The sequence below is a fragment of the Capricornis sumatraensis genome, chromosome 3 (assembly GCF_032405125.1).
Source record: "Capricornis sumatraensis isolate serow.1 chromosome 3, serow.2, whole genome shotgun sequence".
Lineage (NCBI taxonomy): Eukaryota > Metazoa > Chordata > Mammalia > Artiodactyla > Bovidae > Capricornis > Capricornis sumatraensis.
This window is the reverse complement of record NC_091071.1, coordinates 27,601,526-27,626,023: the sequence shown is the minus strand read 5'-3', so window position 1 is coordinate 27,626,023 and position 24,498 is coordinate 27,601,526. Positions and strand designations below refer to the sequence as shown.

General features: G+C 51.2%; 1 protein-coding gene across 2 annotated transcripts in view; it reads right to left on the bottom strand.

Annotated features, from left to right (window-relative positions):
* ABCC6 (ATP binding cassette subfamily C member 6) overlaps positions 1-24,498 on the bottom strand; it is a 66,924-nt gene that overhangs the window by 29,452 nt on the left and 12,974 nt on the right. For both annotated transcript variants that reach the window (XM_068966979.1, XM_068966980.1), the window contains exons 7-17: positions 24,249-24,380; positions 19,740-19,943; positions 15,832-16,009; positions 12,346-12,507; positions 7,551-7,643; positions 7,152-7,355; positions 6,433-6,579; positions 5,755-5,842; positions 3,527-3,602; positions 1,555-1,681; positions 1,208-1,384 (exon numbers count right to left, since the gene is read on the bottom strand). In XM_068966979.1, coding sequence (XP_068823080.1) covers positions 1,208-1,384; positions 1,555-1,681; positions 3,527-3,602; positions 5,755-5,842; positions 6,433-6,579; positions 7,152-7,355; positions 7,551-7,643; positions 12,346-12,507; positions 15,832-16,009; positions 19,740-19,943; positions 24,249-24,380 — 1,588 coding nt within the window. The remainder of the gene's footprint in view (positions 1-1,207; positions 1,385-1,554; positions 1,682-3,526; positions 3,603-5,754; positions 5,843-6,432; positions 6,580-7,151; positions 7,356-7,550; positions 7,644-12,345; positions 12,508-15,831; positions 16,010-19,739; positions 19,944-24,248; positions 24,381-24,498) is intronic.

The following is a 24,498-nucleotide window of genomic DNA, read 5'->3' as shown; positions in this document are numbered from 1 at the left end:
CTGTTATCCAGCATGGGGTGGGTTTCGGGGGAGCAGGGAATGGGAAATCATGTTTGGTTTAGGATGTGACAGAAGTGGAGGGCAGCCGGCACCCCACTCCCTCTGTTTGGCTGCAGGATGCCTTGTCTTTCTCCCCAATGTTCCTTCTCAGCTGCTCTTTCTGGCTCCTCCAAACCCTTTCCTGGAAACTCTCCTCTTCCTTCCAGGAAACCTTACCCTCTTACTTAACTTATCTCCCATTTCTCCACCCTCAATTCCTTAATCCAAGGGTCAGCAAATGTGTTCTGTAAAGGGCCAGACAGGAACCATTTAAAGGTTTGCAGGGGCTTCCTCGGTGGTCCAGTGGTTAAGAAGCCATCTTGCAATGCAGGGGGATACTGGTCTGATCCCTGGTCTGGGAAGATCCCATATGCTGTGGAGCAACTAAGCTCGTGTCCCCCGACTACTGAACCCACATGCTGCAGCTACTGAAGCCCCGGGTACCACAGGGTTCACGCTCTGCAACAAAGAGAAGCCGCCGCAGTGAGAAGCCTGTGCATCCCCAATAGAGCAGGCCCTGCTCTCCGCAGCCAGAGAAAGCCCACGTGCAGCAATGCAGACCCAGTGCAGCCGAAAATAAACAAATAAAGCTTTGCTGCCCACCCCCACCCTAGTCTCGGTCACAGCTGCTCATCTCTGCCCTGATCGTGCAAGTGCAGCCACGGACCGCAGGTAAATGAATGTGCGTGGCTGGGTTCCAATAAAACTTTATTTACAAGCCAGCTGGTGGGCTGGATTTGACCTGTGGGTCATAGTTTGTCAATCCCGGCCCAACCCATAGCTCCGGATGCACACATCCTGTTTATCAGACATCTCAGCCCAGATTTTTTGGTGAGGTCCTGAGACAGGAAGCAATCTGACCATTGTCATGCAGAGAGGCAGGGCAGGAGCCTGGGTCACTTCATCCCCAGTTGTTAGAGAGCCCCCACCCCCCACCCCCCAACCCCTGCCATGTCTCCCAGCCTCTTCAGTCTCCATTTTCAACCATTCTCATTAAAGACTATTTATTGAACACTTGCTATGTGCCTGGTCCTGAGCTGGGCCCCTTTCCTCCCCTACTTTCTTGCCCACTCTGTCTCCCCTGTACCCTTCCCTCACAGGTCAGGGCAACCAATGGCTCCCAGTCGCCCCACGTCCCTGGCCCATGAAGGCCCCCCAGGACCCTTACCTGCTCCCCGGTTTGGGTGTGGACCCCTGCAGGGAAGCCATCCACATCTGGCCACAGGGCACAGGCCTCCAGGACCGTCTCCAGCCACGGTGCATCCAGCTCCTGCCCGAAGCACACATTGTCCACCACAGACATGTTCTGGACCCAGGCCTCCTGGGGCACATAAGCCACCGGACCCTAAAAGACAAACAGGCTGATAGGGACAGGGTTGGGAGCAGTTTTGGAGGAGCGGTGGGAGCCAGGTTCTTGGCATGGTGAAAGGCAGAGAGGAGCTTAGCTGTGAGACGGTGAACCGGGAAGAGCAGAGGTGGGGGACGGTCCAGTGAATGGCAGGGGCCCAGCCTCACCTTGATGCTCACGGACCCCTCCACCTTGGACAGCTCCCCGAGGAGGGCAGACAGCAGAGAGGACTTTCCTGCCCCCACGGGACCGACGACAGCGAGCAGGCAGCCCTGGGGCACCGTGAGGTTGATCCTGGCAACACAGAAGGGGCGACGTGTCCCTGAGTAGGACTCAGCCTGAATCTGGGCAGAGTTGGTGAACCCCCAGACAACTGGCCTCGGCTCCTGGTGACTCACAGGGGGCCGCTAAGAGGATGTCTGGGGCCTCCCTTCCTCTCCCAACCCCTGTATGGCTATGAGAGCTGCCATCCTGCATGCGACAGTACACGTGCCCACACATGCATGCACATGTGTACACAGATGCACACACACACATGGGTCTTGCACACTCACTACACCACACACACCTGCACATGTGTACACAGATATACACAGGTACACAAGGGTCTGTGCACACTCACATCACACATGCATGCACACGTGTACACAATGCTCACATGGGTCTGTGCACACTCACTACACCATACCTCATACACACCTGTACACAGATACATACATGCCAGCATACACAAGGGCGCATGTAACTGCCCACATGCACTATACACACAGACTGCACACAGATGCACACCCTCACACAAGTACACACACACACGCACACCATACATGTGCATAGAGACATGCACATGATGTATGCACAATCTATGCACACACAAGTGCCTACACAAATGCTCTCATGTACACACGTGTGCACACACATGTACACCCATATGTACACATGTACTCACGCACACGGAGTTTACTGGTTGGGAGGATTTAACTAGCATCTCCTGTGGCCCAGGTCACAGCCACAGGCTCCTCATAGCTCTCCCTACTGAAGCCCTTGCCCCCCACCCTGTCCAGGCCCTGCAGTCCATCCCCCACACACGGGCCCGAGGGACCTGTTCAAACCCAACTCCCCAGTGGCAGCCCCAGCAGTTCCCGCTTCTCCTGGGGTAAAAGGTGAGGTTCCAACAATCCTGAAGGACGCCCAGCATCCCATCACTGCAGCCATGCTGATGTCCTGTTTCTCAAACACACCTGGGGGATTGTGCCCCACAAGTGTCAAGTGGCAAAGTCTAGAGATACTTTCAGTTGTCACACCTGGTGGGGCTGCTCTCGAATCTACTGGGTTGATGCTGGGAGTTCTGCTAATCCTGCGACAGGGCACAGGACAGCCCCCACCACACAGAACTCTCAGCCCCAAATGTCAGTGATGCCGAGGCGGAGAGTCCTGGGTCCAGGCACACACCTGCCTCAGGACCTTGGCACTTGCTCTTCCCACTGCCTAGAAAGCTCCTGTCCCAAACACGTGCAAGGCTCATTCCTGCCCGTTATCTGACCTCTGTTTAAATGCCAGGCCTTCCCTCACTGCACGTACCCCTCCCTTGACATCACTCTGCCCCCTCACCCTGACTTCTCATTTGTGCCCGCTGCCCCACCCCACCCCACCCCACCCCCTGCCATCAGAATGTCAGCCCCAAGAGCACAGGGCCCTTGTCTGTTTTCTTCACTCTACTCCCAGTTCCTAGAACAGGGCCTGGCACATAGCAAGTGCTCGATATACACCATGAGATGAGTGGATGACAAGCAACACAGATACAGTCCAGGGTGTTTCCTCTCCCTTCACAGGGAGCTTTGCAGTTGGCTGGGGTTTTCTGCCACAGAGACCCAGCCAAAGAGCTGGGGGCTGGAGGTGACAATGGCCAGTCTGACACAGCAGGGACAGAAGTCGCCACGGCTTACCGGACCCTGGGGCTCCTTGGCCAGGCCTCCGTCAACATCAGCATGACCAGCCTGGGGACCAGGGGGGCGTCTCCTCCCTGACAGGCAAGGCTCAGAAACCCTGCTCCCCGTCCATCTATGGGAACTCTCGCTTTCCCGTCCTCCCCCACCTCGCCAACATCCAAGGGAAGGCTGTTCCCAGGGCCACCACCTGTACCTGTGCAGGCAGGGAGCGCTTTCCTGGGACCAGGTGAAGGTGCCTTCCTGTATGCTGATGCAGTCCTCCCCAGCAGCTACAAGGCATACAGGCCAGTTACACAAGATGCTTCCGGCTTGCCCCTCCCCCAGGACACCCATGGGCCGCAGGAAATCTCCCCCACTAAACAAACGGTTCCTCCATGCACTGGCTCGTGTGACCCTGCGGTGGTTACATTCTCTCCCTGTCGGATGGTTACATAACTTGGTGGTTGGCAAACCACAGCCTAGGGGCCAGACCCTGTCTGCTGCCTATTTTTATAAAGTTTTATTGGAACACAGCCAGGCCCATTCATTTATGTATTCCTGGGGTTGCTTTCACACTAGAAAGGCAGAGGTGTGCAATTACGACAGAGAAAAAAGGACTTGGAAAGCTTAGTGAAAGTCACTCAGTCATGTCTGACTCTTTGCAACCCCACAGACTGTACAGTCCATGGGATTCTCTAGGCCAGAATACTGGAGTGGGTAGCCTATTCCTTAAAACAAGTACAATTGGGTCCTTCACAGAAAAGGTTAGAGGGCAGCTGATATAATTTATCACCTGACCCTGGACCCTGGAGATGGAGTGTTATTAATTTCATTGGGGCCACTGATGTAACCAGGGACATATAGTCTCCCCATGTCCCTGGGTCTCAGATATTTTATCTATGTAATAAGGGAGGCACCAGATTAGTGGTTTCAGATCCTGAATTCACATTTAGAATCACCTGGAAAGATTTTTTAAAAAAAACACAAAGCTCTCCATGGTTCAGCTCAAACCAATAAAGGAGACTCTGCTTGAGGGTGAGGCCTGAGAATCCTACATTTAATAAGCAGTCATCCACTGGACTGGATGGTCTCTAGGGGAGGGTTTCAGACACACTGCAGGATGCCCAGTTATATCTGAATTTCAGATAAACCATGAGCACTTTTTCAGGATAATTTTGCCCCACACGTTGCATGGGAGATACTTATGCTTAAAAATCCAAATTTCTTAATATGTGAAATTCAGATTTAACTGGGAGTCCTGTGTTTTTGTGATTTTGGCTACCCTGTTCCAGGGGCTTGTCCTTTCTTAACAGTCTGGGGTGTGGGGGTACGACTTCACTTCCATCTGTAAGTGGGTGGGTCACGGGAGCACCTACCCTGTGGTGCTGTGGTGAGGTTCGAGGGGGTCATCACTAAGTAAAGCACTTCCAACGTGCTGGCTCAGGCTAAATGCTTGGTCATTGCCAGCTGTTGGTGTTTGTGTTAACCTCACTGTCACACACCTTCACGGGAAGAGCAAGGACTGGGTTGGGGGCAGGGGGTGTGGTGAGGCTCCGGTCATAGGCAGGTGATCAAGGGTGTCAGAGTCATGACTTAAATAACACTCAGAGGTTCTGGTCCAGGGTCCACGGGGCCTCCTGCCAGGATTCAGGCATGACATCTCAGACCCCAGGCTAGTTATCGGGCAGCTCCCGAGAGTCAGGGGCCTGCTCTCTCTTGGTGGCCCTCAGGACAGTCCTGGCGGAGGTGGGTTGCCACAGTGGGGAGCAGAGGCCAGGAGTGGGGTTGTTACTGCCTGGGCCACAAAACTGGCAAGGCAATCCTGGGATTCCAAGCCAGCATCCACCTCCAAACACCTGCATCATACCAATTCCCCTAAACATGGCTGTGCCCTGCTGAAAATGTGCCAGAGCCATGAAGAGCCTCAGAAACACCAATCTGGGGTTATTTAGAGGTCTCTTTGCTGACGTAAGTTTTATTGGATTATTGGATTTTTACCAATAATAATTCTAACTAAAATGCACTGGATGCTGATTTGCTTCAGAGCCCTGCTCTAACTGCGAGGCTTCAGAGGACCCATTCGACCCTCACAACAATCCTGTGCAGAGGTGCTGTGATGATCACCATGTCCATTTTGCAGATGGGAACACTGAAGCTCGGGCAGATTAATAACTGGTCAAGGTCGCCCATTCTGGGGTCCGTGCTGGAGCCAGAATTTGGATTCGGATGATTTCTAGGTAGGCAGCTTGATGCTTCCTTAGTCACAAGGGGAGGATTCATACACAATGCCTGTTCCAAGTAACACAGCCTACAGCATGGTCTACACATGCAGTCCCATTGCTGGAAGCCCCCAGCTGGGGTCCTGGCATTCCACCAGCGGGAAGGGGGGCCCTGCTGGTTCTCTTGTCTCTCCCACCCCCTCCTACTGAACTCAGCTCTCACCGCATCTGGAGGGACTCGAGTCCACAGCCCCAGGGTCAGTTTCTTCCAGGGACAGGAAGGCAGCTAGGCGGTCAAAGGACACCCGGGCCTGGAGAAACCAAAGCCTTAGGTCAGCCACAAAGGAACTCAGACTTTGGGTGTCGGGTGCCTCAGGATAGTGGGAAAGCTTCCTGCCTACCAAGCCCTACGCATTTACAAGGCAACAGCACAAGCTTTTCAGGTCGTGGACAATGAAGCGCATGAGGTTGGCACAGTGCTGGTGGTGACCTCTCACCTCCTTGCTTCCATCATCAGGAACGATTACACACTCTGTCCACCTCGGGGTGTCTCCACCCCCGGCCCCAAGCCCATCTTCCGGGATGAAAGAATGAATAGGAATGTCTCAGCTGGAGCAGTTTCCTCATTTTCATCACACGCAAGGAGGCACAGTGTGAGTACAGAGAGTAAAGGAAGAGAAATGAAATGAGATCCCTTTGTATTAATGTAAAAAAGGGACCAGACTGAATCATCCTCGCAGATGGATTTGCTAGAAAGGTGATGCTGCCTATTTTGAGGATGTTTGCTGGCTTCTTCCCACTGTTCCCTGTGACCTCCTGCCCATTTTCCTGCTTTTGTTTCATTGTTTCAGCCCAGCCTGCAAGGTTCCTCCCGGACAGCCTCCCCTCCCCGCAGCCTCACCTGGACGACGGAGTGGATGGAGAAGGGCAGGAAAGCCTGGGCCTTGTTGAGGATGTTGAGAACCGTGAGGGTCACGAAGGCTTTCTCGGCGTCCATGGCATTCTCCTCGGCCACCAGAGTATGCACAGCAAACACAACCAGTGCCACCTGGGTGAGACACAGGTGGTGACAGTGAGCTGCTAACTGCGGCCAGGGAAGGCAGGCTGGCTGCAGTGTCTCCAGGGGCCAAATGGCCACACCTGCCATGTTGGAATGGCTTCTCTTCCACCCAGATCGTCCCCCAGATTCTGCTACTGATGGAGGGAGTTGTGTGCATGAGGCCCCCACTCTTAGTATCAGAAACTCTTAGTTCCAGGCATTGGACGATGATGCATTTTTCCATCTTGTTAGCATTTTCGTGGTTCTAGACAATGGTGGGATTTATGACCCTAGACTCTGGAAAGATGACTCAAGTTGCAGGTATCAGCCACCACGGAGTGCTCTGGGTCCTGGTGGCACTCCAGGTTCTAAATGTCACTGGGTGGGGGGTTCATTTCCAGGGGTTGGTGGTGTTATGTGTCTGGGTGTTGTTGATACGATGGTCATGCTAGGTGACGGTCAGTTTGTGACGGTCACTCGGTGTGATGGGACCCCGTGAGCCTATATGGGGAGCCCTCATCCCGCACCCCCAGCACTCCGCCCCCAGTCCTTGCTCTGCAGGGGCACCAGAGTGACATCACCAGAAACGTGGACACTTGGAAGGACACCAGAGACACGGAGAAGAGGAGGCTGGAGGTCTTCAAGGCGCCCAGCTCCTGGGTCCGGATGTGCAGGACTCTGTCCAGAAAGGCTCCCTCCCAGCCATGGTACTTGACCGTCCGCACGTTCCTGAGGATGCAGCTGGTGAGCCGCGCCCGACAGTCCTTCTGCCTCATTTGCTCCTCCTGGGACCAGAGGGAAGAAGAGAGGAGAGGATAGGAAGTCTGGAATAGGATAGGAAGTTCCTTTTCTGCAACCGCAACAAGCCCCCACCCCTACCCTGCACCTGCCTCCTCCCCTCTGCACCAGCGCGGGTCCTGAGACCTGCAGGCTTGCCACCCGCTTCTGGCCTGGAGCGTCCCTTCTTCCAAACGCCAAACCTGATGGTGGTTCCTCTTCTTGGTGATGAAGAAATTCAGAGGGAGGAGGCTCACGAAGACAGCGATGGCGGTGAGGGCAGATGGTCCTAGAAGCTGGATAAAGAGTGGGCCAGATGTCATGAGACGCCTCCAGGAGCCTAGCTGTCAATACGGGGCTGGCTGGAGCGGGGAAGTGGTTGTGATGCTCATACTCGGGTCCCAAGCAGTGAGGTGTCAGAGAGTCCAATGAGAGAAGCCACCAGGTCATAGAGACCGGGACTCCTGGGCTCCTTCGAAGGGGACACGTGGAAGATGGAGCCCATCTGTGTTTGGTGGGGGAGGGAAAAATGATGAACCTCACATGATGGAGGGGGCGGTCATAGTCATGACAGGACATGCATCCAGATGGGCAGGGTTGGGCCTGGCTACAATGGTGAAAACAGACTCTGGAGGGGATCCAGGTTCCAATCCTGAATTTACGCCACACTTTGGTGTGGCCCTGGGCAAGTGAGAGCTGGACCCATAAGGAAGGCTGAGCGCCAAATAACTGATGCTTTTGAACTGTGGTGTTGGAAAAGACTCCTCGTGAGAGTCCCTTGGACTGCAAAGAGATCAAACCAGTCAATCCTAAAGGAAATCAATCCTGAATATTTATTGGAAGGACTGTTGCTGAAGCTCCAATACTTTGGCCACCTGAGGCAGAGTTGACTCATTAGAAAAGGACCCGATGCTGGGAAAGATTGAAGGCAGCAGGAGAAGGGAACACAGAGGATGAGATGGTTGGATGGCATCACCAACTCGATGGACATAGTCTGAGCAAGCTTCGGGAGTTGGTGATGGACAGGGAAGCCTGGTGTGTAGCAGTCCATGGGGTCACAGAGTCAGATATGACTGAGCGACTGAACAGCAACACCTGGGCAAGATACTAACCCTCCCTAAGCTGCCGTTTCCTCATATTAGAGGGGAATGGAGCTGTTTTCACCACCTGTAGCAAGTGCTGCTGTTGTACAATCATTAGCTGAATCTTCAATTCACCCCCCACAAGGGTTGCCAGACTTAGCAAATAAATATATTTTACTGCAGGCCCAGTTAAATCTGAATTTCAGATGAGCAGCAAATAAGTTTTTAGTGTAAATATATCCCATGTCATGTCTGGGATTGACTTATAATAAGACATACTTCTGTTGATCTGAAATTCACCTTCAGTTGGACGTCCTGTATTTTCTCTGGCAGCCCTGCCCCCACCAGCTTTGCGACTGGGGACAGGTCTCTTCCCTCACTCTTTGGTTCGTCTCTCCGGAAAATGTGAAAGTGGCCAAGAGGATAAATGATTTTTATGTGGCTGAAACAGTAAAATGAAATAGCCAGCCCGTCTGTTTCATTTATGCAGCAATATCGCCACCCAGGGGTCACATGGAGAGGCTCCCAGAAGGCAAACACCTGCCAGAGCTGGGAGAATACTCAAAGGACTGTGAACAGAAGGTTAAATAAGCTCTCTCTGGCAAAAAATGCTATAAACGCTAACCCCAATGCCCACCCCTCCCCCTTTTACCAGGGTCTCCTGGTGACTTTCTAAAGTTAGGGATCGTCTGCCAAGAGGCAGACAAAAGTGATGGGTGGTGTCATCTGCAGATTCACTGGGGTCACTGGTCAGTCTGCTTCACTGCCGTGTATTTTACCCTGTGTCCTTCCTCCCTTTCTCTCCAATAATAACAGCTCACATCTATTTACCTGCGGAGGACTCACTATGTGTACTGGTCCTAGACTGCAAGGTGGCAAGTCAAAAAGCATCCAGGCTCTTATGGGGGGAGGGGGGTGGAAGCAGCAGCAGCGGTACAATAATGATGATAACACAGCTGGTATTCTGGAACATTCCACACTCACTCACAGTCAATAAGCCATTGATACACCCACCCAGGGGCCCGTGAAACCCGGCATGCAGGCCAGATTCCTCCCCCTGCTTATGTGCAGACCTCAAGCTGTACAAAATGATCCATAGGTTTTCCACTACCAGACGACTGATAATGAAAATCAAACGAAGATTCTACAACACGTGGAAATTATGTGAAATTCAAACTTCAGTGTCCATAAGTGATTTTACTGGAAGCCCACCAGGCCTGTTTGAGTAGTATGGTCTGTGAGAGACTCTGCTGCTCCCAGAATGTCATACCCTAAGAAAACCACGATTCAAAAAGACACAGGTACCCCCATGCTCACTGCAGCATTGTTTACAATAGCCAGAACATGGAAGCAACCTAGACACCCACTGACAGATGAATGGATAAAGATGTGGAATGTGTACACAATGGAATATTACTCAGCCATAAAAAGGAACACATTTGAGTCAGTTCTGGTGAGGTGAATGAACCTAGAGCATGTTATACAGAGTGAAGTCAAGTCAGAAAGAGAAAAACAAATATTGCATATTCATGCACATATATGGAGTCTAGGAAAATGGTACTAAGAAATCTATCTGCTGGGAAGGAATGGGGATGCAGATGTAGAAAACAGACTTGTAGACACAGCGGGGAAAGGACAAGGTGGCACAAATTGAGAGAGTAGCGCTGACACATATATACTGCTGCTGCTAAGTCGCTTCAGTCGCGTCCGACTCTGTGCGACCCCATAGACGGCAGCCCACTAGGCTCCTCTGTCCCTGGGATTCTCCAGGCAAGGACACTGGAGTGGGTTGCCATTTGCTTCTCCAATGCATGAAAGTGAAAAGTCAAAGTGAAGTCGCTCAGTCGTGCCCAACTCTTAGCGACCCCATGGACTGCAGCCTACCAGGTTCCTCTGTCCGTGGGATTTTCCAGGCAAGAGTACTGGAGTGCGTTGCCATTGCCTTCTCCAACATATACACACTACCATGTGTAAAACAGCCAGCTAGTGGGAAGCTGCTGCATATCACAGGGAGCCTAGCCGGGCGCTCTTCTGACCTAGAGGGGTGGGGAGGGGGTGGGAGGGAGGCTCAAGAGGGAGGGGATATAAATATATAGACAGGTAGATAGTCATAGTCATGACTGATTTGACTTATACAGCAGAAACCAACATAACATTGTACAGCAATTATCCTCCAAATACAAAAGCTTTTTTTTAAAAAAAGAAAAAAATATATCTGACCTGGTGCTCTACAGAAATGTTTGTGAACCTGACACCCACACCTGGAGCAGAGCAGAAGATCTTTAAAGTGCTCCACCCCCATGTGTAATCAACAAGACAAACACTTACAGGGTACCGCTGAGTCTCGCTGTCTACACACTCAATGAATTCTGTAACTCAAGGGCAGAGGTCCTTTCTTTAATTCCATATCCAGGGTATGATGTTGGAGGCAGTAGGGTCTTTCTTGGAAAAGTTACTGATTATTCTGTAGAGCTTGAGGTCCGCACATAAGCAGGTGGAGGAATCTGGCCTGCATGCCGGGTTTCATGGGCCCTTGGGTGGGTGTATTGGTGGCTAAATAGCTGTGGATGTGTGGAATGTTCCAGAATACCAGTTACGTGTTATCATCATTATTGTACCTCGGCTGCTGCTTCCATCCCCACTCCACCCCCATAAAAGCTTGTAGCCTGGATGCTTTTCGACTTGCCACCCTGCAGTTCAGGACCCAGCACACACAGCGGGTGCTCAGCAAGTACACAGACGTTAACTATTATTACTGGAGAGAAAGAGAGGGAGGACATGGGGGAAAATGCAGGGCAGTGAAGCAGGCTGACCAACGACCCCAGTGAATCTGCAGATGACACCACCCATCACTTTGCCTCTTGGCAGACGGTCCCTAACATCAGAAAGTCACCAGAAGACCCTGGTAAAGGGGGAGGGTGGGCATTGGGGTTAGCATTTGTAGCATTTTTGCCAGAGAGAGTTTATATGTCGTTATTACTTTGCAGATGAGGAAATTAGGCACAGAGGGGCTGGTTATGGGGAAGTTTCACAACTAGCAAGTGATAAAAGCAGGGTATGAGCTCACTACAAGGTCTGTGATTTTAATTAAAAATTTTAAAAGAAGGGAATTCCCTGGTGGTCCAGTGGCTGGGACTTCAAGGTTTCACTGCCAAGGGTGTAGGTACAGCCCTGGTTAGGGAAATACGACCTCACAAGCTGCGTGGGCAACCAAAAAAAGGTCCTACATCACAAAACAGATGTAAGGGAGTCAGAATTAAGTTCTGATTCCGCCCCCCCGCCCCAGCCCCCAGTGGCTACTTTATGTGTTTTGAAAACTAAGTAGTAAATTCCTGCCCCTAAATTCTCTTTCTGTTTCATTTTTGTTCGTGGTAGTGGTGGTGGTGCTGCCCCAGAGTTACTGATAACTTCAAAACGTGCCCAACCAGCCTACTTGGTATCCTGATGCATGCACGTGTGCATACGTGCGTGCTAAGTCACTTCAGTTGTGTCCGATTCTTTGTGACCCTATGGACCGTAACCCGCCAGGCTCCTCTGTCCATGGGATTCTCCAGGCAAGAATACTGCAGTGGGTTGCCATTTCCTTCTCGAGGGGACTTTTCTGACACAGGGAGTGAACCGATGTTTCTTACGTCTCCTGCACTGGCAGGCAGGTTCTTTACCACTAGCGCCACCTGGGAAGCCCCGATATCACATCCCCAAAGTGCCCATGTCATCACCACCATCATCATTATTTGACAGACGGGGCAACCGAGGCCCAGACAGGTGAGCATCCTGCCCAGGGTAAAGTGAAGGCCGCCCTGGCCTGAGCCTTTGGCCACAACAGCAGCCCACGGGGTGCGGAAATAGACAGGATTAAAGGGGATGAGGAGGGGCAGGGTTCCGCTCAAATCCCGCTCCCCCTGCCCCAGCACACCTGCCAGAGGTAGACAAAGCACACGACGATCCAGATGAGCGGCAGCCACAGCCCGTTGAGGTAGGTGACGCTCTCGGTCAGCCGCTGCACGTCCACAGACACCAGGTTGACCACGTCCCCCACTGCACTGGACTTTCTGGAGCTGCTGGACAGAGCCAGGACCTGGGAGGGGCGGGCAGATGGAGACCTGAGTCGGAGGGACGCGGGGGAGGCCGACGGCCACCCGGCAGGCTGGGCTCTAAGTTATGCTGCCCCTGCTGGCTGAGGCAGGTTTTTTTACCATCTAGGCCTCAGTTTACTCATCTGTAAAGTGGGCTGATAAAATCTCTTAAACCCAACTCCCAGGACCACTGTAAGAATCCAGGGAGATGACAAAAACGAAAATACTGTGATTTCCCTGAAGTACTGGAAACAATAACAATAACACAGTACATCAAAACCTTGGATTTAGGATGATACTGGTAGCCATCTGCCGGGCGCGCTGTCCTAGCTGTGCTGTTCTCTGCCCAGTCGGTCAGGCTCAGTCGTGTCTCACTCTTTTGTGACCCTATGGAATGCAGTCCTATGTAGCCCTATGGAACGTAGTCCACCATGCTCCTCTGTCTGTGGGATTTTTCAGGCAAGGATATTCAAGTGAGTTGTCATTTCCTTCTCCAGGGGATCTTCCTGACCCATGGACTGAACTCACACCTCCTGCATCGACTGGTGGATTCTTTACCACTGAGCCACCAGAGAAGCCTGATTGCAAAAATATATAGTGTTTTATCCACAGTGTTTTAAATTAAACGACACATACTGTGCCTGTTCCATACAGCTGTCTGTTGTGTCCCAGCATGGAAAAAATGAGAGAATGTTCATTTATTTAGCACAGTGCCTAGGACATAGGGTTTCCCAGGTGGTGCAGGGGTAAAGAACCCACCTGCCACTGGAGGGGACCCAAGAGATGCAGGTTCTAACCCTGGGTCAGGAAGATCCCCTGGAGGAGGAAATGGCAACCCACTCCAGTATTCTTGCCCAGAGAATCCCATGGACCCAGGAATCAGGCGGGCTACAGTCCATGTGGTCACAACTGAGTTGGACATGACTTAGCAAGTAAAAAACAATTTTTGTATCACTTTGGGGGGAAAAAAATCAATGCCAACCATTCAATAAATTAAAACATCTTGATTAAAAGAGGAAAGAAAAAGTGAAACTAGAATCAATGAGATGGATAATTATTAATCTCATTTCACAGACAAGGAAACTGAGGCACAGAGAAATTGACCAACTTGCCCAGAACCAGAGGGTTTGGATTGGAATCCAGGATAACAGAGGCTAGACAGAGTGTTAGACTGATCCCCCCCGGCATTCAACGTGCCTTGTAGATACTAACCTGGTTTTCTAACAGCCACAAATTTGCCCTGATTCTGGGGTCACAGTGGACCCCTTCCAGCCTGTTGAATACTACATCCTACTTGCAATCCTCTCTGCTGGGTGTGTCAGGGAAGAAGTGAGAGGGTGAAATGATGGGCTGGAAATAAACAAGTATAGAAATTCTCCAAAAAAATCTTCCAGTCTTTACTGAGCACCTGCTCTGGGCCTCACTCTGGGCTCTATGGTCAACAGAAGCGAGGTGCTTGGTCTCCTGGGAGTGGAGTTTGAGCTGGGGAATGAAATTAAAGATGTACACAGTTCACCGTTTAATAGTAATTATGATGAGTGTCATGAAGTGTTTTAAAATATAGGTTTTATTATTATTCAAGTAGGCAGGCCCACAGACCAGAGAAGACTGATATTGACAAGAGGGTTTATCACACTCAACAATCTCAATAGAAAGGGGTATTCCACGCTACAGGATGGGGGGCACTTGGGGAAGCACTGGGGTGGGGCAGGGTGGGATGAACCATAGGCAAGAGCTTGCTGAGGTTTTCATGGGAAAGTCAGACAGGGTCGGCAAGTTTAGGATCAGCTAGTTTGAGTAATTCCATCTGCTCTGGGCATAGGAACTGGGCCTCAGTGTCTGATACCTGGCCTTGGGGTGATTACAGCAAAGACAATGGCCAAAGGCTGAGGGCCTCAAAAGGAGGCAGCTGGATTGTGAGTTAGGGTGGGTTGGTTTGCATGTGAAAAGCATGCTTTCCAATGAGTCACTTACCATCTGGAGGAACTGGCTGACCTCGGAAGGGACAGAGGGACAGTCCCTCCAGGGTCAGCGAGGCCCCAGATGTTGAAGCACCAGACACAGAAAATAAGTAAGCACGGCTGGACTTACCTGGTGGTCCAGTGGTTAAAAATCCGCCTGCCAGTGTAGGGGATATGGGTTCAATCCCTGGCCAGGGAGGATCCACATGCCTCGGGCAACTAAGCCTGTGAGCCTCAGCTACAGAGCCTGCACAGCAGAGCCCGTCCTCCACAACAAGAGAAACCACCACAATGAGGAGCGCACAGCCCGCAACTTGAGAGTGGCCCCTGCTTGCTGCAAATGGACAGAGCCCGAGCACAGCAACAAAGACCCAGCACAGCCAAAAATAAATTAACTTTAAACCTGGTTAATACAGAAGCAGCCCAGAGGGCAGACTGGGGGGTCTGACCCATCAGGAGATGAAGAGGCTGCCCTGAAATTCTCCAAAAAATGGGAAGCGCAAAGCCCTTAGGCTGCCTTCCCGCAGCCTCAGCTCCACGCGTGGACTCAAAAGACGGGACAGGCCACACCCGTCCCCAGCGAGCCACGTGGTTGGGAACTCAGGAGCCACTCACACAGTCACCCTGGAGCTGTTCCATTTGCTCCCCTCCTCTCCCAGGTGACAGCTCAGGTGTGAGAAAGGGACTCGGCGGGGACTGGGTCACCCTGGCTCAGAGGCTGCAGACCCAGAGGGGCCAACATGTCTTAGAGCAGCAGCCCCAGGGGCTTTGTTTCCAAGAATGACTGCACAGAGAGAAACCCAAAGCGCTCGCTTCCCTCCAGGTGTCCCAGTTCACTGACAGAACTTCCAGCCCAGATTCCATTTACCAGTGGCTCAGGGGTCATTTCAACTGTAAGCAGTGCAACCTGGTCTAATAGCTGACAGTCTATCTTTATCTGGTTTCCACACAGCCCAAAGGTTAGTCCTTTATCCACAGAGAGACAGGCGGAAGTTCACTACATGAAGAATTGGGGGAAGGGTGCCCAGGCAGTGGGAACCACACGTGCAAAGGCCCTGAGGTATAAGGATGCTTGAGGCACTGAAAGGAGACTGGTGCGGCTGTAGGAAAGGGAAGGAGGTGTGAAGGAAGCATGTGATATAATCAGACAGAAGAGGTCTCAGGGTCAGATCACACAAGGTCTTACAGAAATAACCAAGAAGGTGAGAGTGCAGTATGAGCAACTATGAGAAAAGTGATGAATGAGTGTGCTTGGGGGCGCAGATGAGAGTTCAGTGACATGTCTCTCCTTGGCTGGGACGTCTGTGTGTAAACTGGGACAGGCTGGAAAGAGAGGAAAGGCCACGCCCCTCCCCCGGGGCTCACCTTTCTGTACACCAGGCCAGTGACGGCCGTTCGCAGCCTCATCTGTAGCACCTTGAGTCTGTACATGTGCTGCTGCTCGAACAGCGTTTGCAGGCAGGCGGAGAGGAACATCAGCATGGCGAGGAGATAGCCTTTCCAGGCCGGGGTGTTGGGGTCCCCGATAAACTCCAGGAAGAGGCTTGCAGCAGGAGAAGGAGGGAGAAGTCGGTGAGAGAGGGTGCCCGTGGCTACTGCCTCTGCCTAAGCCTGGCCAGGTCTGGAGGACCAGACAGTACTGGAGGGTCTTTTGATTTTGCAAAAAAGGTTGCAACTATTTCTCCCACTGTCCATGCTCATTTCCACCATGACTTACACCTCCAATCAATAGGCGGAGTTTTTATCCTCACCTGTTATGGCTGAGTTGTGTCCCCCCAAAATGTACATGTTAAGGTCCTAACCCCCAGTGCCTGGGAATATGACCGTACATTTGATGACAGGGCCCTTTAAAGAGGCGATTCAGTTCAAACGAGGCCGTTAGGAGGGGCCTGAATCCAGGACAACTGGGGTCCTTAGAAGAAGAGGAAATCTGGACGGACACACAAGGAGACCCCAGGGGTGTGTGTGTTCCGAGGAAAGAACACGTGAGGGGGCAGAGAGAAGGCAGCTGTGTACAAGGCAAGGAGAGAGGCCTCAGCGGAAACAACCTTGATCTTGAACTTCTTGCCTTTGGTGATGGGAAGACAAAAATGTCTGTTGTTCAAATGGGACCTAATTGAATTTAGAAGCTTTTGTACAGCAGAGGAAACCAGAAACAAAAACAAAGAGACTACCTCCAGACTGGGAGAAACGATGTGGCCAACAAGGGATTCATCTCCAGAATCCACAAACAGCGCCCACAGTTCAATATCAAAAAACAAATGACCCAAATAAAAAATGGACAGAAGACCTCAATAGACATTTCTCCAAAGAGGACACATAGATGGTCAAAATGCACGTGAAAAGATGTTCAGCGTTGCTAATTCTTAGAGAAATGCAAATCCAAACTACAACGAGGGACCGCTCCACACCAGTTAGACTTTGTTGTTGTGCAGTCGCTAAGTCACGTCCAATTCTGTGCGACCCCATGGCCTGGAGAACACCAGGCTTTCCTGTCCATCACCATCTCCCGGAGCTTGCTCACACTCACGTCCATTGAGTTGGTGATGCCATTCAACCATCTCATCCTCTGGTCAGAATGGCCATCACCAAAATGCCTACAAACAATAAATGCTGGAGACGGTGTGAAGAGAAAGAGATCCCTCCTACACTGTTACTGGGAATGTAATGTGAGAGGGGTAGGAATGTGAGTGAAAGTCGCTCACTCGTGTCTGACTATTTGTGACCCCATGGATTATACAGTTCATGGAATTCTCCAGGCCAGAATACTGGGGTGGGTAGCCCTTCTCTTCTCCAGGGCATCTTCCCAACCCAGGGATCGAACCCACGTCTCCCACATTGCAGGCACATTCTTTACCAGCCGAGCCACAAGGGAAGTCCAAGAATACTGGAGTGGATAGCCTATCCCTTCTCCTGGGGAAGAGAACAGTATGGAAGTTCCTTAAAAAACTAAAAATAGAACTACCATATGATCCTGCAACCCCACTCCTGGGTATATCCAGAGAAAATTATAATTCAAAAAGTGTGTGTGTGTGTGCTCCGTCGCTCAGCCATGTGCGACGCTTTGAGGCACCAGGGACTGTAGCCTGCCAGCCTCTTCTCTACGTGGAATTTTCCAAGCAAGAATACGGGAGTTGGGTACCATTTCCTACTCCAGGGGATCCTCCCAACCCAGGGATTGAACCCACATCTCTTGTGTCTCCTGCCTTGGCAGGATGATTCTTTATCAGTAACACCATCCAAAAATATACATGCGCCCTATATTGTCACCCTGCTTATGTAACTTCTATGCAGAGCACATCATGAGAAACGCTGGGCTGGAAGAAGCACAAGCTGGAATCAAGATTGCCGGGAGAAATATCAATAACCTCAGATATGCAGATGACACCACCCTTATGGGTGGTTAAGAGGAACTAAAAAGCCTCTTGGTGAAAGTGAAAGAGGAGAGTGAAAAGGTTGGCTTAAAGCTCAACATTCAGAAAACGAAGATCATGGCATCTGGTCCCATCGCTTCATGGGAAATAGATAGGGAAACAGTGGAAACAGTGTCAGACTTTATTTTTTGGGGCTTCAAAATCACTGCAGATGGTGACTGCAGCCATGAAATTAAAAGACGCTTACTCCTTGGAAGGAAAGTTATGACCAACCTAGACAACATATTAAAAAGCAGATTACTTTGCCAACAAAGGTCCGTCTAGTCAAGGCTATGGTTTTTTCAGTGGTCATGTATGGATGTGAGAGTTGGACTGTGAAGAAAGCTGAGCGCCAAAAAACTGATGCTTTTGAACTGTGGTGTTGGAGAAGACTCTTGAGAGTCCCTTGGACTACAAGGAGATCCAACCAGTCCATTCTAAGGGAGATCAACCCTGGGATTTCTTTGGAAGGAATGATGCTAAAGCTGAAACTCTGGTACTTTGGCCACCTCATGCGAAGAGTTGACTCATTGAAAAAGACTCTGATGCTGGGAGGGATTGGGGGCAGGAGGAAAAGGGGACGACAGAGGATGAGATGGCTGGATGGCATCACCGACTCGATGGACGCGAGTTTGAGTGAACTCTGGGAGATGGTGATGGACAGGGAGGCCTGGTGTGCTGCAATTCATGGGGTCGCAAAGAGTCGGACACGACTGAGTGACTGAACTGAACTGAACTGAATGTTCATTGCACTATGTACAATAGTTAAGATGTGGAAGCAATCTAGGGTCCATCAACAGAAGAACAGATTAGAAAGATGGTGACTACTCAGCCATAAAAAAGAATGAAGTAATGCTATCCGCAGCAACATGGATGGACCTAGAGATTTCCACACGGCGAAGTAAGCCAAAGACAAATACACGCCATCACTTATATGTGGAAGCAAAAAAAGTCATACAAATGAACTTATGAAACAGTAATAGAGTCACAGACATAGAAGACAAACTCAGCGTTACCAAAGGGGAGGGGGAGGAATAAATTAAGAGTTTGGGATTAACTATTATAAAATAATAATGACCAACAAGGATCCACTGTACAGAATAGGGAACTATACTCAGTAGTTTGTAATAACCTATAAGAGAAAAGAATCTGATGAAACTGAATCACTTACTTGTACATCTGAAACACAGCATTATAAATCAACTAAACTTCAATTTTACAAAAAAGAAATGACAGTAGAAAAGATAAGCACCAGAAAAAGGATTTCTGTTCAAGATATCCAGTCTGTAGTCCTTTGCTACGGCAGCTTGAGCAAAGTAACAGGCCATCCCTTGAATCTGGGCTGGCTGTACAACCAGCTTTGGCTTCAAGAGAAAAGGGCTTTGTCTAGAGACCCTGCCACGCAGCCCTGTGAACGAGCTGGAAATCAGCCTTTTAAGGGTGACAGACCTTCAGGGGAGAGACGAGCTGTCCCAGCTGAGACCACCTTGGTGACTGCAGACACATGACTGAACCCACCAAGGAGAGAACCACCCACCGGAACCCAGCATGAACTGATGCCCCACACTATCACAGCTAAGGAAGCGGTTTGAAGCCCCTCACTTTGGGGGACTTTTGTGGTACAGTGAAAGCAAAGAGATCCAGTCAGGCCAAATTCATTCATTTTCCCTTCCCGAGGGGAAGGGGAGTCACTTTTTCACTTATTTCTGTTCTTCCTCAGCACCCTTTTCATCCACCCTCAGTGCCTTGAGCAACAAACGTCCAGGCAAGGGTGGAAGGAGGGTTGAAGGCCCGCCAGGCCTGGAAGGACACTGTTCAGGGACCACCAGCCTCAACAAGGCACCCAAGGCCTGGACCCACCTGAGGAGCTTGGGCACCGTGAACCGGAAGACATCACTGATGATGAGGCTGAGGGTCCCCAGGAGGAAGGTGGAGCGGCCCACCTGCCAGATGGCCCTCAGCAGCGGGCCCCTCTGCCCCCGCTGTTTTGGCAAGAGGGTCTCCATCTCTGGGGCCTCCTTGTTATGGCTTCCTTTCCTTTTAAATGCTGTCGCCTTGGTGTGCCTTAGGGGAGAGAAGACATCAGCTTTGGGCCCTTTTAACAGATTGAAGGTTTATGTCCCCACCCCCGTCCCACCCACCACCCACATTCATGTTGAATCTAGTTCCCAGTGTGATGGTATTAGGAGGTGATTAGGTCATGTGGGTGCAGCCCTCATGAATGGGATTAGTGACCTTAAGAAAAAGACCCCAGAGAGCGGGTGTTACCCCATTTCACAGATGAGGAAACTGAGGCTCAGAAGGTAGAGCTGGGGAAGGATGCACGGTTGAGAAATGAAAGGGCTGGGATTCAATCCCAACCTTCACAGCATTTTCTGATCCCTTAGGCAGCCCACCCCAGCCAGCCCTGAGGTAGTTCAGAGCTGGTTGAGGACCAGTTTAGAATCATTGTTGAGGTCTGAGCCTGGCACCCCTGGTCTGAGTGAAACCACAGATGGAAGCCCTGGCAGCTGTGACGTCTAAGATCCCAGGCCCTGGGTTATCAGGGAAAGGTTCGGGGGAAGAAGCCGCAGGAGGAGCAGGGAGGCCTGAGGGCCCTTCCAGAGGCAGGCTTTGGCCATAGGGAGAGCCTGGCAGCCACGCGGTTGCTGTGTGGCCTTGGGCAGGCTGCTCCCCTCTCTGTGCCTCTGTATCCTCATGCAAAGATGGAGCTGGCCCCACTCTGGGTCCCTTCCAGCTCTGACAGCCTATGAAGTTATCAGAACTTCAGTGGTACTGAGAGCTGGGACCCAGGGCCAGGCACTGGGATCAGTCCTTCACGCACATAATCTCATCAACTCCTCTCGACCTCCTGGCCCCCTGGCTGTCACAGGGTCCCCATTTAACCTCAGAGGAGACGGAGGCTCTGAGAGGTGGTGATAGGTGCCCGAGGTCACACATGGAGGACGGAGCAGGGACTTGAGCCTAGAATTTTTTTTGAAGATTTTTTTTTCATGTAGATAATTTTTAAAGGCTTTATGGATTTGTTACAACATTGCTTCTGTTTCATGTTTTGGTTTTTTCACTGTGAGGCACCTGGGATGTCGGCAGGGATTGAACCTGCATCCTCTACACTGGAAGGTGGAAGTCTCAGCCACTGAACCACCAGGGAAGTCCTGAACCCAGACCTTGACTCACAATTCACACAGAGCCCCCTCTCTCACCCAAAAATGAAAAAGAAAAAACCCTTGATGAGTGTAGGTACCCAAGCCCTCACGAACGAAAGTCAAGGTCTTGCCCCTCCCCGCTTGGCCCGGCTTGTGGTTTAGCTTGGCATCTCTGATGAGCTGTGGCTTGGCCTCCGTCATGAGCTGGGCATGGCCTGCCACTCGCATTTGGATACTTGGGTCTTGAATGCCAAAAGGATATTACCTTCTTATAAAGGCCATCCCTGCCCACCCCTGCCCACCGGATGGAATCATTTCATTCATCAGCCTCAGAGCCATGCTGTCTCCAGCTCCTGTTCTCATCTGTCTTGTTAGGACTCCAAGTGGGTAGACAGTGTTTTTTTTTTTTTCCTGTATAAAATCCTTCAACGGTTTAATAAAATGTCTCTATTTCTAGACACAGTCTTGTGTGGCCTGGCCCCCGCCCACTTCCCCACTTCCTCCTGGCCCTCTTTCCTGGGCTGGTTTTCTTTCCGCTCCTTGACACATCCGCAGCTCACCTTTCTCAGGCCTTGGCACAATCTGCCCTTGATCTGGAATGTGTCTGCCCAAGGCTTGACTTCCATTTCAGCATCACCTCCTCAAAGACACTTTCTCTGCTGGCTCCAACTCCAGTAGCTCTGTTTCCCCATCCCAGACCCTTATTTCTGTCCCAGCACTGACTTCAAATTGCAAGTATCTGTCTCCTCCACCAAAAAATCAGCTTTCTGGAACGAGAGGCCTCAGCTGTCTTGTGTTTGGTTGTATCCCCATCCTCCAAACAGGGTTTGGCTGCCAGGCCCTCAGTCAAGCACCCACAGCCTGGGAATGGACTGACTTCTCCAGATTTCCTCCTGACACTCAACTTAACCCACTGGTTGCTTTTACTAGAATGCTGTGCAACTAGTCTCCTGGGCCCGTTATAACAGAGCCGAGTTTCCAGTTGCCTTGCAGAGCAAATGGCCCAGCCCTCCTCCACGTGAGTGAGTTTAAGGATCAGTGGCGTTCCTGGGCCTCTTTCTTCTGAGAGACAACTTGCGATATCTCCGTTCCCTGCCCCCTCAACGTCAGCCTTTATACTCCCAGAGCGCAGCTAACGGGGTGAATACCCCTCCACCACAAGCTGGGCCTCCAGTCCCCCCTTCCCCTCTCAAGAATCTTCTGAGCATCCCCTCCGGATGAAAAGTGTGAAAGTGTGAGTTGCTCAGTCGTGTGTAACTCCATGGACTGTGGCTCGCCAGGCTCCTCTGTCCATGGAATTCTCCAGGCAAGAATACTGGGGTGGGTAGCCATTCCCTTCTCCAGGGGTCTTCCCGACCCAGGGATTGAACCCAGGTCTCCTGCATAGCAGGCAGATTCTTTACTCTCTGAGCCACCAGGGAAGCCCCCCTTAGGATGAAGGGGAAGGACAAATCTCAACTAGCAGTCCTAGGACAATTTGGTATTTTTAGCACAAAAGGCTACAAGGAGCCAGTCATTACCAACCTGCTTGCAAAGAAATAAAGAAATATTAGTTTACTACCTGTCTTGAAGCCTACCCCTACCCCCAGCCTCTGAGGCCAGCAGTATTTCTAATTCAGCCATTTTTCTAACCCTGCACTCACATCTCTACCCTGGTCATCCCTGTAGCCCCAAGATGTCACCTTTCTTTGGCCCGGCCATCCAGGCACAAACTCAGGTCTCCTGCATTGCGGGCAGATTCTTTACTGTCTGAGCCACGAGGAAAGCCACTAGACTTGTTGGCTGGTCTTTGGTGTCTGGTCCCAAAGCAATTTAGTGCCAGATCCAAAAATGACCACAGAGCAAGGGAGGGGGTGTGAGCGCCGGGTGTAGCTGGGGGATGTAAAAGGGAGTGGTAGAGACTGTGGCAAAGTGAAGCACACACGCCCTGTTCCACAGGGCAACCACTTCCCAGATCCATCCCGCTGTCACGAGGGACGCGACCTAACACTGCCATTCTACTTTAAGAGACACCCAAATTCCATATTTTTGTGACCTCTCCAACAGCTTAAATGTTGGTGACTTGCCCCCCAAAACAAAACAAAGCACAAACCTCAAACAACAGCAAGATACATGCTGGCCAAACACGCCTGTGACCCCGACTTGGCCAGCAGACGAATCGGTCTGTGATCTAAGATGACGTCTTCACCCTTCCCGCAAAGGTTGCAACATCTTTCAGAAACAAAACCAAAGTTCTCTCCTGTGCATAAGCAGTGAGCTCAGAAAATGCCTGAGCCAGATCTCTGTATAAACCTGCCACTCTGCTTTCTTACTGTCAGTTGTTCACAGATTCTCAAACCGTCCTGGAGAATGCTTCTGCTGCAGCTCTAATACTGGGTGACCATCATTCTTATGCTGGCAGTGGAGAGCAGAGCTGGGAGAGGGTGGACAAGACCTCCAGGGACCATTGGGATGAACTCAAAACTCATTTAAGAGTGGAGGGGCAGTACAGCAAGATATGCCTGAGGTGAGAGAGGGCTGCTGTTTCGATTTGTCATTATTATTTATCCCTTTTGGAAAACATACACTCTTCCTTCCGGGAGCAGCCCCTCCCCTCCCTGTGTGGCTCTGATGCCAATCATGTGGCCTGCCCTCCAGCCATGGGATTGGCCCCTGAGAGGCACATGACTCAGCCAGCCAATCAGAGTCCTTCCTTGAGATTTTTTTTTTTTAGGTGGATGGTGGGGAAGCGGGTGTTGAGTTGGCCTAGCATGGGACAGGCCTTATGGAGAGACCAGTGTCGGGACAACAGCTGAGCTTAGAGATGGAGGGAAAGAATTGAACATCACGCAAGTTCTGAATCCAGCTACACCTGAGGCCAGACCCACCTTCTCAGCTATATGAGCCAGTAGACTCTGTCTCTCTCTGGCTCCTTCTAATGTGTGGGATTTAGCCATCGATAACAGTAACCACGAGGTCCTAGAGTATGCAAGGGAACCTTGGCAGTCCTGCCACAGAGCTACTTTTGTCCGTGTCCTGAAACATCAAGCTCCAGTGAGGTCAAGCCACTTGTCCCAGGTCATCAACCACTCGACGGCAGGGCTACATTTAACCCAGGCTTAATTATACCTATTTGAGAACTTATTTCTCAGGGACTCAGCCCAGAGTAGGGGAGGGGGTGTTTGTAGAACCAAGGGCTTTGCTGACCAGCTTCGGGCTAAGCGCCCACCTTCTACACACTCACCGCTGGGTGGCGCTGCGGTTCCTTGTCCATTCCTTTTCAAGCTGGGAAACCAGTTCTTCAGAGGAATTTTCGCTCCCAAGTGACCAGAGGTCTTTTGGCCCCAGTGGCCTCCTGTAGCCTTTCCAGACCAACCTATAAAAGAGGGTGACAACAGCCAGCCCTCCCCGCGTGCGCCTCTGCAGTGACCTGGTTTGGTAGATGTGTGGTCCCTGGTAAGTTGTTTACCTCTCTGCACCTCCGCTGGCCCCTC